The sequence below is a fragment of the Brienomyrus brachyistius genome, chromosome 5 (assembly GCF_023856365.1).
Source record: "Brienomyrus brachyistius isolate T26 chromosome 5, BBRACH_0.4, whole genome shotgun sequence".
NCBI classification, from domain to species: Eukaryota; Metazoa; Chordata; class Actinopteri; order Osteoglossiformes; family Mormyridae; genus Brienomyrus; species Brienomyrus brachyistius.
The window spans coordinates 9701498-9714970 of NC_064537.1; the positions used below are offsets into that span (position 1 = coordinate 9701498).

The 13473-nt window shown below is 44.7% G+C and overlaps 1 protein-coding gene across 7 annotated transcripts; it reads left to right on the forward strand.

Annotated features, from left to right (window-relative positions):
* The first annotated feature begins 1860 nt into the window (after window positions 1-1860).
* Window positions 1861-13287, forward strand: rtbdn (retbindin). Of its 7 annotated transcripts, none has more exons than XM_049013789.1 (6): window positions 1861-1881; window positions 7385-7568; window positions 7835-7934; window positions 8686-8814; window positions 8919-9027; window positions 11845-13287. In XM_049013789.1, exons 2-6 carry the CDS (start codon window positions 7397-7399, stop codon window positions 12187-12189), a joined length of 855 nt encoding a protein of 284 aa, XP_048869746.1. In that variant the 5' UTR covers window positions 1861-1881; window positions 7385-7396; the 3' UTR covers window positions 12190-13287. The 7 variants fall into 7 exon arrangements, with proteins under 7 accessions (XP_048869746.1, XP_048869744.1, XP_048869741.1 ...); XM_049013787.1 differs by lacking the exon at window positions 1861-1881 and adding an exon at window positions 5611-5828; XM_049013784.1 differs by lacking the exon at window positions 1861-1881 and adding an exon at window positions 5611-5828 and having other exon boundaries at window positions 7388-7568.
* The last annotated feature ends 186 nt before the right edge of the window (window positions 13288-13473 follow it).

The following is a 13473-nucleotide window of genomic DNA, read 5'->3' on the forward strand; positions in this document are numbered from 1 at the left end:
GTGATGTTAACATTATGAATGGCAGTAACTGTTATCTCTTTTCACCTTTAGCAGTTATGTTGGCTTCACTGTCAGATTTAGATTACAAGTTTAGCATTAGGAGCTGCAGCAAACAACACAAAAACAGATAAATAAATTGGAGATTTCTACCTCCCGCAGCACGAGTTCTGCACAATATGGAAGGAAGAATGAACGCGATCAATTTTTGTTATTAACAAAAATGTATCTCCATGCGCGTTTGGTAGTCACAAAAGTTTGTAATGTTATCTACTACGTAAAGTAGAACGCACTGTCACTTACTTAATAGGTTAATTACGTTCAAGACGTAGCATTAAAACATTACTAGTCAAAAATATGTCTGTCTGAGCACGACCCAAAGAGATGTAATTCTTACTTTGGCCACTGGATGGCAGTAAAGCAGTATTAAATGTTACTTGTTCTAACTATTGTTATAGTCAGCCACAGGTTTGAAAAACAGTCCGATTAAAAATAATTTACATTCCATAATGTCATTACAACTCCTCTATGAGGAAGTGCAATTTCCCGAGGCGGAACAGTGCATTTATAATGCTGAGTGCTTGAGTGATTTATTTTTGCTACTTAAGAAAACAAATTCCTGACGGATAAGCAAAGATTGCAGGCAGCATCGGGGAACATCGTTTAAATGTGCCCTGTCATAAAATAAATCAGGCTTGACCAAATTATTTTTATTGTATTTTATTAACAGCGTTTTTCATGTCACGAACTGTGCGTTTTGTCCATCATTCTCATTTACTTTTGAAGGCTAGGAAATATGTCTGCCTATAATTCGGTTATGAAAAAGTCACACAAGTACTTTCTATATAAAAAACAAAACGAATAATTTATAAATGAATCTTTTTTTTTTCAAACAGTTATAAAGCACAGAATAGTAGTAAAATAATGGCAACGTTGTAATGATTTGAGTTCTAATCAGGCTGGACTGGTGATACCTTATTGGCAGCAGTACCTGCTTTCCTGTGAAACACACATTTGATCTTGAGGTCAGCCTTTAATTCAGCACCCACTGAAGCAGTTTTTCTGCTTAAGGGTTTTGCTCAAGGGTCTGACAGTAGTACAATTATCCTGCCAGCCAGTAACCTTCCCCACACAGTCACAGAGCTTTAACCTGCAGTCACACTCTGAGAGCTGAGCGAATAGGATGGGGGCGTAAGTTGGTTGAGTGCTCTTAACAGCTTTGTGCAAACAGAGATCGCTCCCGAGCTTGCGTGCTTATCAGCAAGGAACCTGCGTTTCTGTAGAACCGGTTTCACAAAATTACACATCCTCCCGCAATTTCCTCCAGCCCCAGTGCATTCTGGGAATCCTTCTGATCGTCTGTGGAAGACTTGTCGAGTCCAGTTGCCTCTAGCATCCTTGCATCTCCGTGGCACTTTTGCATGCCGAGTAAATCTTAATATCGCGCCTTAATAAGGCGCGGTGTGTTTGAAGCCTCTGGCAGATCGCCAGGCGAGGGCCACCGTGGGCAGGATGTCAGTCCATTACAGGCACACGCTCACACTCATATAATTAGACAGGTATAGATTAAGGGCAATTTAGAGACGACAAATCGCCTGAACTGCATGCCTTTGGATTGTAGGAGGGTGTCTGAGTCCCCAAAGAAAACCCACATAGACAAGGAAAGAACATGCAAACTCTGCAGACATAGATGCAGAGGCAGAAGCTGAAGCCACCAATCTGAATGTGTGAATGCCAAAGCAGGGAGTTTATAATAATTCTGTCCAACTTCATCAAGCTGATAGCACCACAGTCCACCCACCTGCCCTTCTCCTCACACCTCCAGGTTCTTCCATCCGACTTGCAAAGATTGCATGTAAAAACTGTCACAGCATTAGGTGTCAGGTAGGTTTTATACGTGGAGCTGTAGCGGCACAGTGAGGGCCTGTATTGTTTTGCCACATGTCATATTGCATAAGTCCGCAGTGCACACTCACCCGTTACGTATTCTGTGTGAAACCAAAGAGGAGTGGGAAAGGAAGAGAATCCTCAACTTTCGGTGGTGTTCCTGTGGTCAGTCACCCCGCAGCTGGCCACCAAGTCACCCAATCAAAACACCTCATGGATGGGGGGGGGGGGGGGTTGCCTTGTACTTTGGCCATCTTTGAGTTCGTAACACCAGCGCGACCCACATATTGATGGAGAAAGGGGGGGGGGGGGGGGGGGGGGTCTTTTGTACAGAGAATGGCCTGTCTGAGTCGCAGTGGAGTGGAGCAAGGATCCCTAAGCCCGCCATCCTTAACACACAAGGGGAGGGGGACAAATTGCAAAGCTGTGTCATGTTTACATGCTGCAGGAAAAGACTAGCAGAAATGCAGCGACGACATTAACAAAATTATAACCCTTGGAGGACAGAGTAAATATCCCTGAATGGTGGAAATGAATCCTTTGCATTTAACGACACCAAGGGCAGAATAATCGCTGTGATCTGGAACCAGGAAAAAGGGGAGGTTTTTACTGGAACTTGGCTGGGGCTAATTTCCACGGGGTGGCTCCCTTTCACCCCCCTTCCATTCTTCATGCTGTCTGTCCTTGAATAGCTCTGGCACAAAGTAGATCATTATTCCCCACCAAATTATTGTGGCGAGGTCAGATTTGCTGCCCCCTGTTCCTCTCGCACCGCCCTCAGTAGCAGGCGAGGCTGTGAGCCTCACGGCGATGAAGGGGTACAGGGCTTTTAGCCACAAAGGCCACCCCGCAGAGCAGAGGAACGTGCTGGGCTCAGGGTGGATCCAGGCTTTAGGACCCTGGGGAGCTCCGCACCGTGGTGACTTACACTTCCAGCGAAATTTCAAGAATCCAGGTTTACAAGCAAAGCACCATAGTTCAGTGCTTCCTGGAGCTTACCTACTTGTTTTTAACAGTTTTCTAAAAGTAATTTTTTAAGTTGTTCTTTTTAAAGAAATCACTGACATGAAGCAGATAACTTCACTTGCACAGATATAATTGTTATTATTATTATTGTCACCATAATCATACATCCTTCTGTACATCCATTATCCAACTGCTCGTCCTGTTCAGGGTCACACAGAGTCTGCACCCATCCCAGAGGACGCATGGCACAGGGCAGCAGTACGCGCTGGATGGGATGCCGCTCTGATGCAATATTATTGTTATTATTATTATGCTTGTTATTGTTGTTGCTGTATTCCACAAAGCGGGATATGTTGCTTAGCCGGATAACTTGTTGGATTTAAGGTAGTCTGAGCTAAATGTAAGTGAATGAAGACGATGTTAATTTATCCCAGAGCACCTTAAATCTAGCAAACTATCCAGCTAAGCAAGAAATCCCAAAATCCTGCTTCGTGCAACACCCCCCAGTAACATCAATAGTGCGGACAATAGAAGCAGTAGAATTACAAGCAATATGTGTAGTTACAGCGGAAGTAAAATACCATTTCGCCTGCGTCTCTCATCCAGAGAGTGGCGTACAAAAGTGGGCTTGCAGAATGAAATCCTGAGTAATAATCGTAAATGACATTAATTCTTAGAAAGCCTCGCTATCGTCAGTGATTTACGTAAATTGCTGTTTTTCATCATTCGCTTTGTTACAAAAATGGATGGTCGGCTCAAGGTTGGAGGATAAACTCCCCCCTCCAGACCCCCATGACCCCTCCCTCCTAACCACAATGTGAACGTTTTTTGTGTCAAAACCTTGCTGGACCTTGGCGAGCCTCTGACATTATGGTCTGACTGTGGGTCTGACCGCTGACATTGCTGAGAAATGATCAGCATCAATCCAGAACCAATAATAATGTCTTCAGGCCGGTACTGCCTCAATACCAAAACTGTCTACGGTCAATATTTATCATTTTTACACACCTGTGTTTAGTAACCACTTATGGAATGCTGCATATTTTGCCACAAAAAAAGGAGTACAGGCTAAGTAGAATCCTGTAGTTATCGCACATACTTCTTTGTGACAAACACACACACACATACAGTACAGGCATGAGTGAAGTTTGGGGGTCAGAGCACAGGTTCGGCCATCGTTCTCTTGCTCCCGGACAAATTTAGGTGCTTAAGAGCTGGTGCTCAAGGGCCCAATGTCGATACTGAGAATGGGACTTGAACCAGCAACCTTCAGAAGCTTAACCTTATGAAACCACCACCCCCCCCCAAATAGGCCTGCAGAAGTACAAGATGATCACCCTGGACAACATGTCTGTTATTCACTGCGCAGTAAAACATAGATATGCTCACATATAGCTATATGTTAATGAGTGTAGACCTGAACTGTAGCCCCTGAATTACAGGGGGGGTTCAAATCCCAACCCAGAGGTCTAAGCCAATAACTCTCCTCCCAGTCACCATTATGCACTTATTATATGATTATATTATACTCCTTTTCTAGTAAATTAGTTTATTTTTCAATGGAAAATTTCCCTCAGCTTCCACCCAGGCATGCTTAAAATATGCTCCCCCTCCCCGTGCCCCTACTTTTTAAGTCTACAGCTGATTCACCCTAGATGACAAATCATAAGTCATCAAGTATTTTATATCTATTAGCTGTAAATGTTTTGTATATAACCATGCATTGTCTATATGACGCATAGTATCATAAAAACGATGCACGGTTTTTTTCTGCTGTAGTCAGTCAGTCTCTCGTAAAAGGGGATTATTAGGGCAGAACATATTAGCCACGACTTTGCGATGCGAAGTCCCTGCAGGACAAATACACCGAATTATATTTTTCTAAATTAACAGGAAGAGGCATTTTATGACTCGGCAGTTATATAGGCTATTTGGAAAGTCAAATTATTTCTATATCTCTATAGTTCTAAAGTTATTTCTTTACATATTAGTATAGGCCCATATATTGCAAATGGCTAGGAAACTCCAAGAGTGACAGCAGATAAATATCGAAATACGCGTTTTATTTTCCACAATTAAAATCCGCTTACCCTCCGGGGACACCCTGGATAAGATGTACTGTACACTCTGCATACTTATTGAACAGAAGGGTAATTTTAAGCGTAAAAAGAATAAAAAACGGTATGACTGGTCGGATATCCGACACTGCCGGGGGTACGGAGTCACATTCCGTGAGCTCAGCAAAGGCGACAACCAGATCTAAAACCAGAGAATGCGGTCACATGAGCCCCTGGGTCTCCCTTGAAACCGCCGCTAATGGTGCTTGTCCTTGGTTATACTTCATTCCCAAGGAAAGAATGGCATGGCACCTTAATACTACAGCCTACAAAACGTTACCAGCACATGGGTGTACAGGGATCACATGGGCAGATATATTCAGTTATCAGACTGGCCGTAATGGATCTGATGAAATTTCACATGTTTAAGCATTTAATTTATTCTAAGCAATTTTACCGGAGACGGCAAAAGATTGTAGATAAATAGAGCTGTTTCACTTTATAACAGATTAGATTACTATTAATTATTGACCCCAGAGGGAAATTAATTATCGTATCATAATGTCTATTGACGTCAGTTATGTCTGCTATAGGTAAAGGGTGACCAAATGTAATACAAGGTAAGTGAACAACGCCCGACATGAACGCGTGTGTTTCATAGAGAGAGAGAGAGAGAGAGAGAGAGAGAGAAGGGGGGAGGGAGGAGAGGAGAGAGAGTGAAGAGGGAGGAGATTGGATGGAAGAGCCGGCGATCAAGATGCCCTTCAATAAATCACAGATAAATTAGCCGCCGGGTTTGAGGAAGAGAATATCTCATTCTGACCGAGAGGAAGAGGGGAAGGAAGGGGAAAAAAGACGAAGGTGCGGCAGATTGTCTCCAGCGGAGCCCCACACTGACAGGTCAAAGACAGCGTCCTGCAGGTCCTGATGCAGCGGGGCATATCTTAAATATTTAGTTTTGCTATTTTAAATGTTTCCCCATTAACCACTGTTGCGCTCGATTCACTGACTCCAGTTTCTGCGGTTATTGCAACGTTTCTTTTCTAGCTCTAATTTCTTATAGCATACGATGCATTTTTTATTGAATGTTATTGATTGTGATCACTTTTGCGATTATGTCTTGATGGCGTAAATAATTAGCGACCGATCGCGCCAGCCGAGTCCTTTAACTTTGAAATACACTATTTTTATATAATTATCGTTGTCGAAATGCCTGGGCAAATGTATAACTATCAATACAATTTGGGGTTTATATCAGGGGCCAGCTTTTTTGTCACCATTGATGATTAAAAGGCTTGTATGTGCGTGTCCTACCTTATATGTGTTATATATATATGTATATGTGCTAACACTATCCTATAAATTCGGGCGGTATGAAGAACCGAACCAGCCTATAATTGGCGCAAATGCTTTTCGTGATTGATTGTCCGGTTTTCTTATATATACACAGACCTCGGCCGTTTCATCTGTTCTAATCGCGCTGGTTTTTCTGTGAAATCACACATTAATATAAACGATCTGTCAGTTTAAAGCGATTTAGGGGGCATCAACAGACTGTAGGAAAATGCTTTCTAACTATCAATAACATTTTGAAGCATTCCGTACGTTTAGCATAGACAAAGCTTTCGTCATCACCTTCATTAAAACGTGTTTGATATTTTGAATGCCTAGGTCTTACTATATATTCTCCCTATCAACAGCTAGGGGCACGATAAGATGGACAACGAAAATGACATTTACTGTAGATAAATCGCACCATTTCAAGCAGTCTCGGGTGTTTTTTTTACCGCTTTTGTAATTTTTGTCACATTCCAACAAGGACAAAGCAACATTCAGCAAGCAAACACTGCATAGGACCACTTGGATACGTAATCAGAAAGTCACTAACATTTATGAGTCGCTATTAGTTGAATCGTTTAAAGCAACGTTGTTATAAACAAGAACGTGTGATTAGGAGGAAACACAAGACCGGAAAAGTATTGATCCTGCTAAGTTTAAACAATAGTTTAATAGTTGACGACTCAATTGAATCCGAGACGCTCTGAGATATTTTTAGATGGTCTCTTTCGGTCTGGGATCCCTCGCACTGAATAATAATGCGCTGCTGGATCTGACATCGGGAAATAGGAATGTCCCATATTAGTAAAATGACTGTTTATATGACAAAATATGAGCACAAGAGGCCTAAACATCACACTGAAGCCGCACTTAAAAGTTCAAAAGCAATAAAAATGTAAATTTTGCTTACTAAAGCAGCAAAGACAATGAATATGCAATGATTGTGACTGAAGTAATGAGCAGTTGTTTTTTTCTGTGGGTATAAATATGTATTGAGTAATTTGTCACATCATGAATTTTATTGAGAAATTTATATTTGTTGAGAGGTTTACTTTCATAAATTATTCATTGCGTTAACTGTTATCTCTACGGCTGTCCAAGGTGCTGATATTATAAGTAACGTCCCTATTCCCAACTAGCAGAGTGAAGAAATGGGAGTCGCCCAAACTTTTCCAACACAGTTTCCATTGGCCGTTGCATATTTATTGACTCTTCTGATTGGCTGGTCACAATGCCAGGATGGAGCGTGCCTGCAAGATGGGAAACATAAAGCCACGCCCAGTCCGGAACCTTATCTGAGAGATTGCACACTTTATGCAGAAAGTAAGAACGGAATTGTGGACTTGCTGAAATAAATAGTTTCATGCCATTTGGACATGCAGAACCTCAAGTATTTATTTTTACACAAGACAGAGACCTTGGGTTTAATTCTCCCATAATCTTTTGCCTACTTTCAGCAATTCTGCATCTGGCTCAACAACGATGACATAACCAATGACATTACCAGAATATAGCACCGTGTAAATATAGCCACACACAAGGTTTGCTATGTCGGATACAGTGATTCCTTGTTCATTTTATTTTCTCAGATGCGTGCTGTTCAGAAAAGGACATCCAGGTGCCTACAGCTTCTCCAGGCGCCCAGGTTCAGGACTTATACTGGGATGGCTGTGGACCCGTCAGTCAAGGGTAGGTCGTCTTTACCAGACTCACCAAGGGTAACGCAGATAGCGCTGTGACGGGGGTGTGAGCATACAAAGACAAAACGCCAGCAACTTACGTGCTGAGTTTTTATACAGAATGTGGCTCAAGTATATTTTTTTCCAGCACTGCTAAGCACATTTTTAAAAACCACAGTCGCTTCAAATAAGAAACGTAACAATGAAGGATCGATCCAGTCAACACAGTTGTGAGCAAATAGTTTTTGAACCCTTGGCAGTTGGAAATGTACAAAGATGCATGTGTTTGCGAAATAAGACTGCATTTATTATTATGATTTTCAGAGGTGAGTAGATCAGGTCCAGAGAGTAGAAATCCAGACCAAGATTTTGTTTCAACCAACCAGGTCGAGTTTTCTGTGACTGTGACTCTTTATGTTCAGCTGATTGGTTGAAACAAAATCTTGGTCTGGACTCACTCTCTAGACCTGAAAGACCCACCTGCGATGACTTGGATGAAATTCATGCAGAGATCAAAATTGCAATGAGCCCACAAACTTGTCTCCTAACTGTATATTAGCATGATGACATTGATTTATAGCATGATACCATAAGCCATTGAAATGCTTTTGACAATGAACGGCATGGTCTATGTTGTTTTCTAAAAAGCTGCCCTTTGTTTAACCTTGAATAGCACAGTCTGACACACCCAGCTCCTCCCTTACCTTTGCCTGTTCCTGCATCACTAAAAGGTCACGCCTCTCCTCTCTCCTCCATACCAGGTGCAGGGCTTTCCTTAAGCGGGTGGCCTGCTTCCATCTGTGTTCCCCAGACATTGCCCGCTGGCCCCACCCTCGGCGCCCCGGTTCCTTTCAGGGTGTCCCTCTCTGCCATAGTTTCTGCAGGGACTGGTGAGTTGCCTGGTTCAGACGGGCGGTGGTCCGCTCTCCCTCCTCATCCAGTCTGAGGCTGGTTCACCAAACGGCCGGTGACGACTCCCTTCGTTCCCCCGCAGGTTCGACGCCTGCAAAGAGGACAGGATGTGTTCGCACGTGACAGCGGGTGACGAAGGATGGCCCTCCCAGGGACACAACTGCACAGGCAACTGTGTGACCTTCCAGCAGGTGCGAGACTTCTGCTCTACTTTACAATAAAAAGGTTACAGCAAGTCGATGGTTAACCACACAAGTATAAGTAACGAAACAAGTAACTCCCACAGCTGTCATAAAAACCCAGAATTTAATGCACAACACTTTTATTGATTTGGTCATTCATTGTCGGTTAAAGTGACTTATTGTGTTGTACCTCGTATGTGATTTTGCTGAGTTACTTTTCGGATTCACGGTATTGGGTACATATATATATATATATATATATATATATATATATATATATATATATATATACCCAAGTCATTATGGGTATTCTTGGAAATCTAAACCCCCTTTCAGTCATTGGTTAACTTGTCCCGTCACCCTAACGCCACCTGATCTCAGTATCTGTATCCAGACTATTGATGTGGAGGACCATGATGAAGGTGTGAAAACACACCCCTGCCAGGGTGGGATAAAGTGGTACTGAAAGTGTCCTCCAGGGAGAGGATCTGTCATATCGCTGCTAGATGGGGTTAATTTTAGAAAAATATGACACTCGCAGAGTAAACCAAGGCTGGCATACAGCTAGTTCTAGCTGCAAATGGCCTGTCAGGAGACATGGAGCCCTTGTTACTTCACATGAATGACCCTGCCCATGAGCGGTGTGTGTGTGTGTGTGTGTGTGTGTGTGTGTGTGTGTGTGTGTGCGCCAATGCAGGGGAGCAACACGTCATGCCATTCTGCGGGGAAATCGGGAAAACAGATCGAGTTTGGGGCACATAGATTCCTCTGAACTCAATCATGTGCTCAAGTTCTTGTGCTCTGGTTTTCATTCATTTGAAGTCCTCCTGAAAGACTCACTTTTCCACAAGGAGGAGCAGAGACAGCCTTATAAATAAGGGCAATAAGGGCTTCCTGAGCCAGAGATTGTGGGTTTGAGTCCCATCTGGACTGGCTGTTTGGGACAGACCTCCATGCCTGTGATCCGAGGGTCGCTACTTAAATCCCATAGTTAGCAAAGTGGCTTCACTCTTGAGCCCTTGACCAAATCTCTCAACCCCAATTTCTCTAGGGCAGCGTTTCCCAGCCTGGTCCCTGGGAATGCCCAGACAGTCCAGGGAGCAAAAATGTGGACTGTTTGGCAGGGATCTGGGAGGGAGCAAAAACATGGACAGTCTGGGAACCCCAAGGACCCCATGGACCATCTGGGGACTTACTGACCCCGTTTTCCCAATTGTACGTCCCCTTCAGATGAAAACACCATCTAAATGAGTGGAAGTAATGATATGAGAGAGATATATCCTTATCTTGAAAACATGTCATTTAGCTTGTTTCAACTGAGGGAAAAAAACTGTCCCCATGGGCGGTAACTCTGACATTAGATCTCTGCTTCTACGCTGAACAAGCCGGCATGTCTAACATTCTGTCCAGCCCATTTCCTCGATTCCCAGGGCACTGTAGCCTCATCATCTTTCGTTTATAATCCGCCATGCAGCGGCGTCCTTAAAACGCCACCAATTTTGTGTCCCTCTGAAGACAGTGTCCAGCAGTGAATTCCAGTGCTCACTGATGCATTTTCTAAAAAGCGATAAGACAAATCAGGATTAAAGGAAAGTAATTAGAGGAAGTAAATGAAAATCGAACTCATCCCTGAAATAAGCTGCAGTTCTGACCCCGTCATCGACGCCAGGGAGGGGGGAGACACAGACATGTGGGGGGGTGGGGACTGATGCCTGAGTTGCTCCTACTGGGGGTTCGGAGCCACATCCAGCACACTCGCACATCAACACCAGGCTAGCGCAGGGTAGCAGTGTGGTAAACAAACAGGTGGATCTCAGCACCTGTGTTACAGCTCACATCATTTATTCAGCCAGCGAGTGCAGGTAGGTACACACACACACACACACACACACAGTTCACCACTTTATACTGGCCAGCGAGCTCTGAGTTATGGCTTCCAGTCCAAGTCCTTCAGCACAAATCTGATTGGATGTGCCAGTGAATTTTAAATTAACCAGCTGTGGTTTGCCTTCAGGGATTGGTTGGTGTTCACTAGGTTTCTGCTAAGCAGTTACAGACCCAAGACCCGTTTATATAGGTTAATTCTAGTATTGGGGCTGGGAAATCTGATCGTAGCTCAGCATAGGAGCTTGGCGGTTTTAAAATTCTTACATTTCCAACTCTGCCTCGTGACTTTTTGAGAATTTGCCATATTGGGGTCACGACCCATGGGTTGAGAATCACTGTCTTAGAGGAACATTTGCACTTATCCCACACACCAAAGCTGCACCCAGGATACTCCTGGTGAGGGTTTCGCAAACAGAGTCATCAGTCTGTCCTCTTGTGGAATCTCCATGGCAGTTCAGGAGGTGCACGGAGTGACTCACTCGCCATCTCTTGTGGCAGAGGGGGGGCGGTGAGAACAAGTGGGGGCCTAACGGGTAGCACTTCCCACAAATCGATGTTGACTCACGCCCAGGGGAGCTGGGGCCGCAGCTGTTTTTAGCTGGAACGCGCAGTCTGGCCACCTCCATCCCGGTGGGCCTGATGTACGCCCTTCTGCTCAGATTCTATCTTTCGTAAAAGTGACACGAAACCCATAACGTCCGCTGCTGCTTTCGTGGCTCCTCGAGGACCTCAGCGGATGCGGACGACTGGAACCTGCTGAAAATGTTTGTTTAATGTCAAATGTTTGTCGGGACGCTTCACAATCACTCCGTTTAGTTTGTACATCAAACGTTCCAGTCAGCTCGATCTCGATGTGACGTCTATATTTGGCAGACTGCTGGCTGTATTCCTATTTCATGGAGCTTAATTCTTTTCCCCACGCTGTCATGCTTGTGACAGATGTACCAAGATGGCCGTGACCTGTGTGGCCATATAGGGGCCGGTTCCTTCACGCCTGTGGAGGATGACGACAGGGAGGAGGAGAACTCGCCCACCTGTGGGTGCCTCACCCTAAGCCCCTCGGACAGGGAGGTGATCGCCGCTTTGAGGGCCCAGCAGGAGAACCCCGATGAGCTGGACACCACCAAGGCCGGCCTGCCAGAGTACCGCGCCCCCTGTCCCACGCGGGACCAGCACAGGGGGACCACACCGCCACCCCGCGCCCAGAGGGACGGCCAGAACGCTGTGGTGAGCAAGCGCTCCGTCTTCGTGGAGGACGTGGAAGGCAGCGGGAGCGGATTCTAACGGCAGCGTTCCGGAATATTCTGGAAGCTTTAGGCCCAACCCCTTTTCTGTCTTTTCAACATCCAGTATCACTACAAAATCTAAATCACAAAGGCAGTGCTCTGCGGGCACATTGCAGTGATGTATGTGCTGGTAGCTAAACGCTAACCTCAGATTTAAATCGGTTACCTTTCCTAAGCCTGGCTTGCATGCTTCAGTACGGTCTGCTCAGATAAGCAGCATCTTCCGTACCCTCTTTCCACCATATTCATGATACTTTCAGCCCAGCTTCGAAGGTGTTAGCAATGTTTACTATGACATCTTCACTCATGGGAACCTCTCTATTCTGAACAAAAAAAAAAACCTCCTGGAAAAAAATGGTGTAAACGTGTCTGTCTGGTAAATTTAAACGTCTGTAGGAAACTGTATGGAAGGGAGGCGTCGTGCGTAATCCGAAAAGTCGCCTAGGAATAGTGGTGGGGGGGGGGACTTTGCGAAGTCAGAGCGCATGGGGACATCTGTGTCCTAATGCTCCTGTCCCCAAACCATAAATCGTAGATTATCAAAGGCACTCCGCATGCAGAGATGTGTGTTTACGTGACGAGTAGCCTGGGCAGCTGTGCAAACAGCTTCCCATCACAACCGTCTGTATGAGTTTCATCTGTGCATTGTGTCAGGCCCACACGCACGCGATCTGCTGGAGGGGAGGGGAAAGGGGTGCAGAAAGGGGTGCAGGATGGCAAAGGACTGTGAGGTCGGCCACGGCTGAAGAAGTCATGGCTTTGATTGGGTCACATGGATCTTAGGTTATGGTCAGCTGGATGTTTGCAGGACAAAATTTTACAGAAATACAAAGCCAGTGCGGTAATTGTTGAGCACTAGCGTGGCGGCTAGATGACAGTGGAAATGAAGATATTTGTGGCTTATTACATTCGGTTATGGCCAAGACTGATGAGACATGTGGGCTGGACACAGGGGAGCGGGTGGGTTCCGTGTCAGTCAGCCTGATTTGGGTAACGCGACAGAAGGCCGACAGCCCAGCTTGACCGCAGCACTGACGGAGATCACCGACATCCATTTATATCCACCAATTGCTGAATAAACACTGCATTCCTCTTTTCGGAGCCTGGTCCTGTCTCGTTTTTATAAGCTACTGTTTGTTCTGAAATACACACCAAAGAGTATTTTTCATACTGGCACTATTTTCCATTTTTCATTCTGTAAGGTTTCTAAAGCTGCAGGATTTTTTTTTTTAAGGTTTCCTCTCATATTCACTTTCTGATAAACTATCCAGTGACACCATCC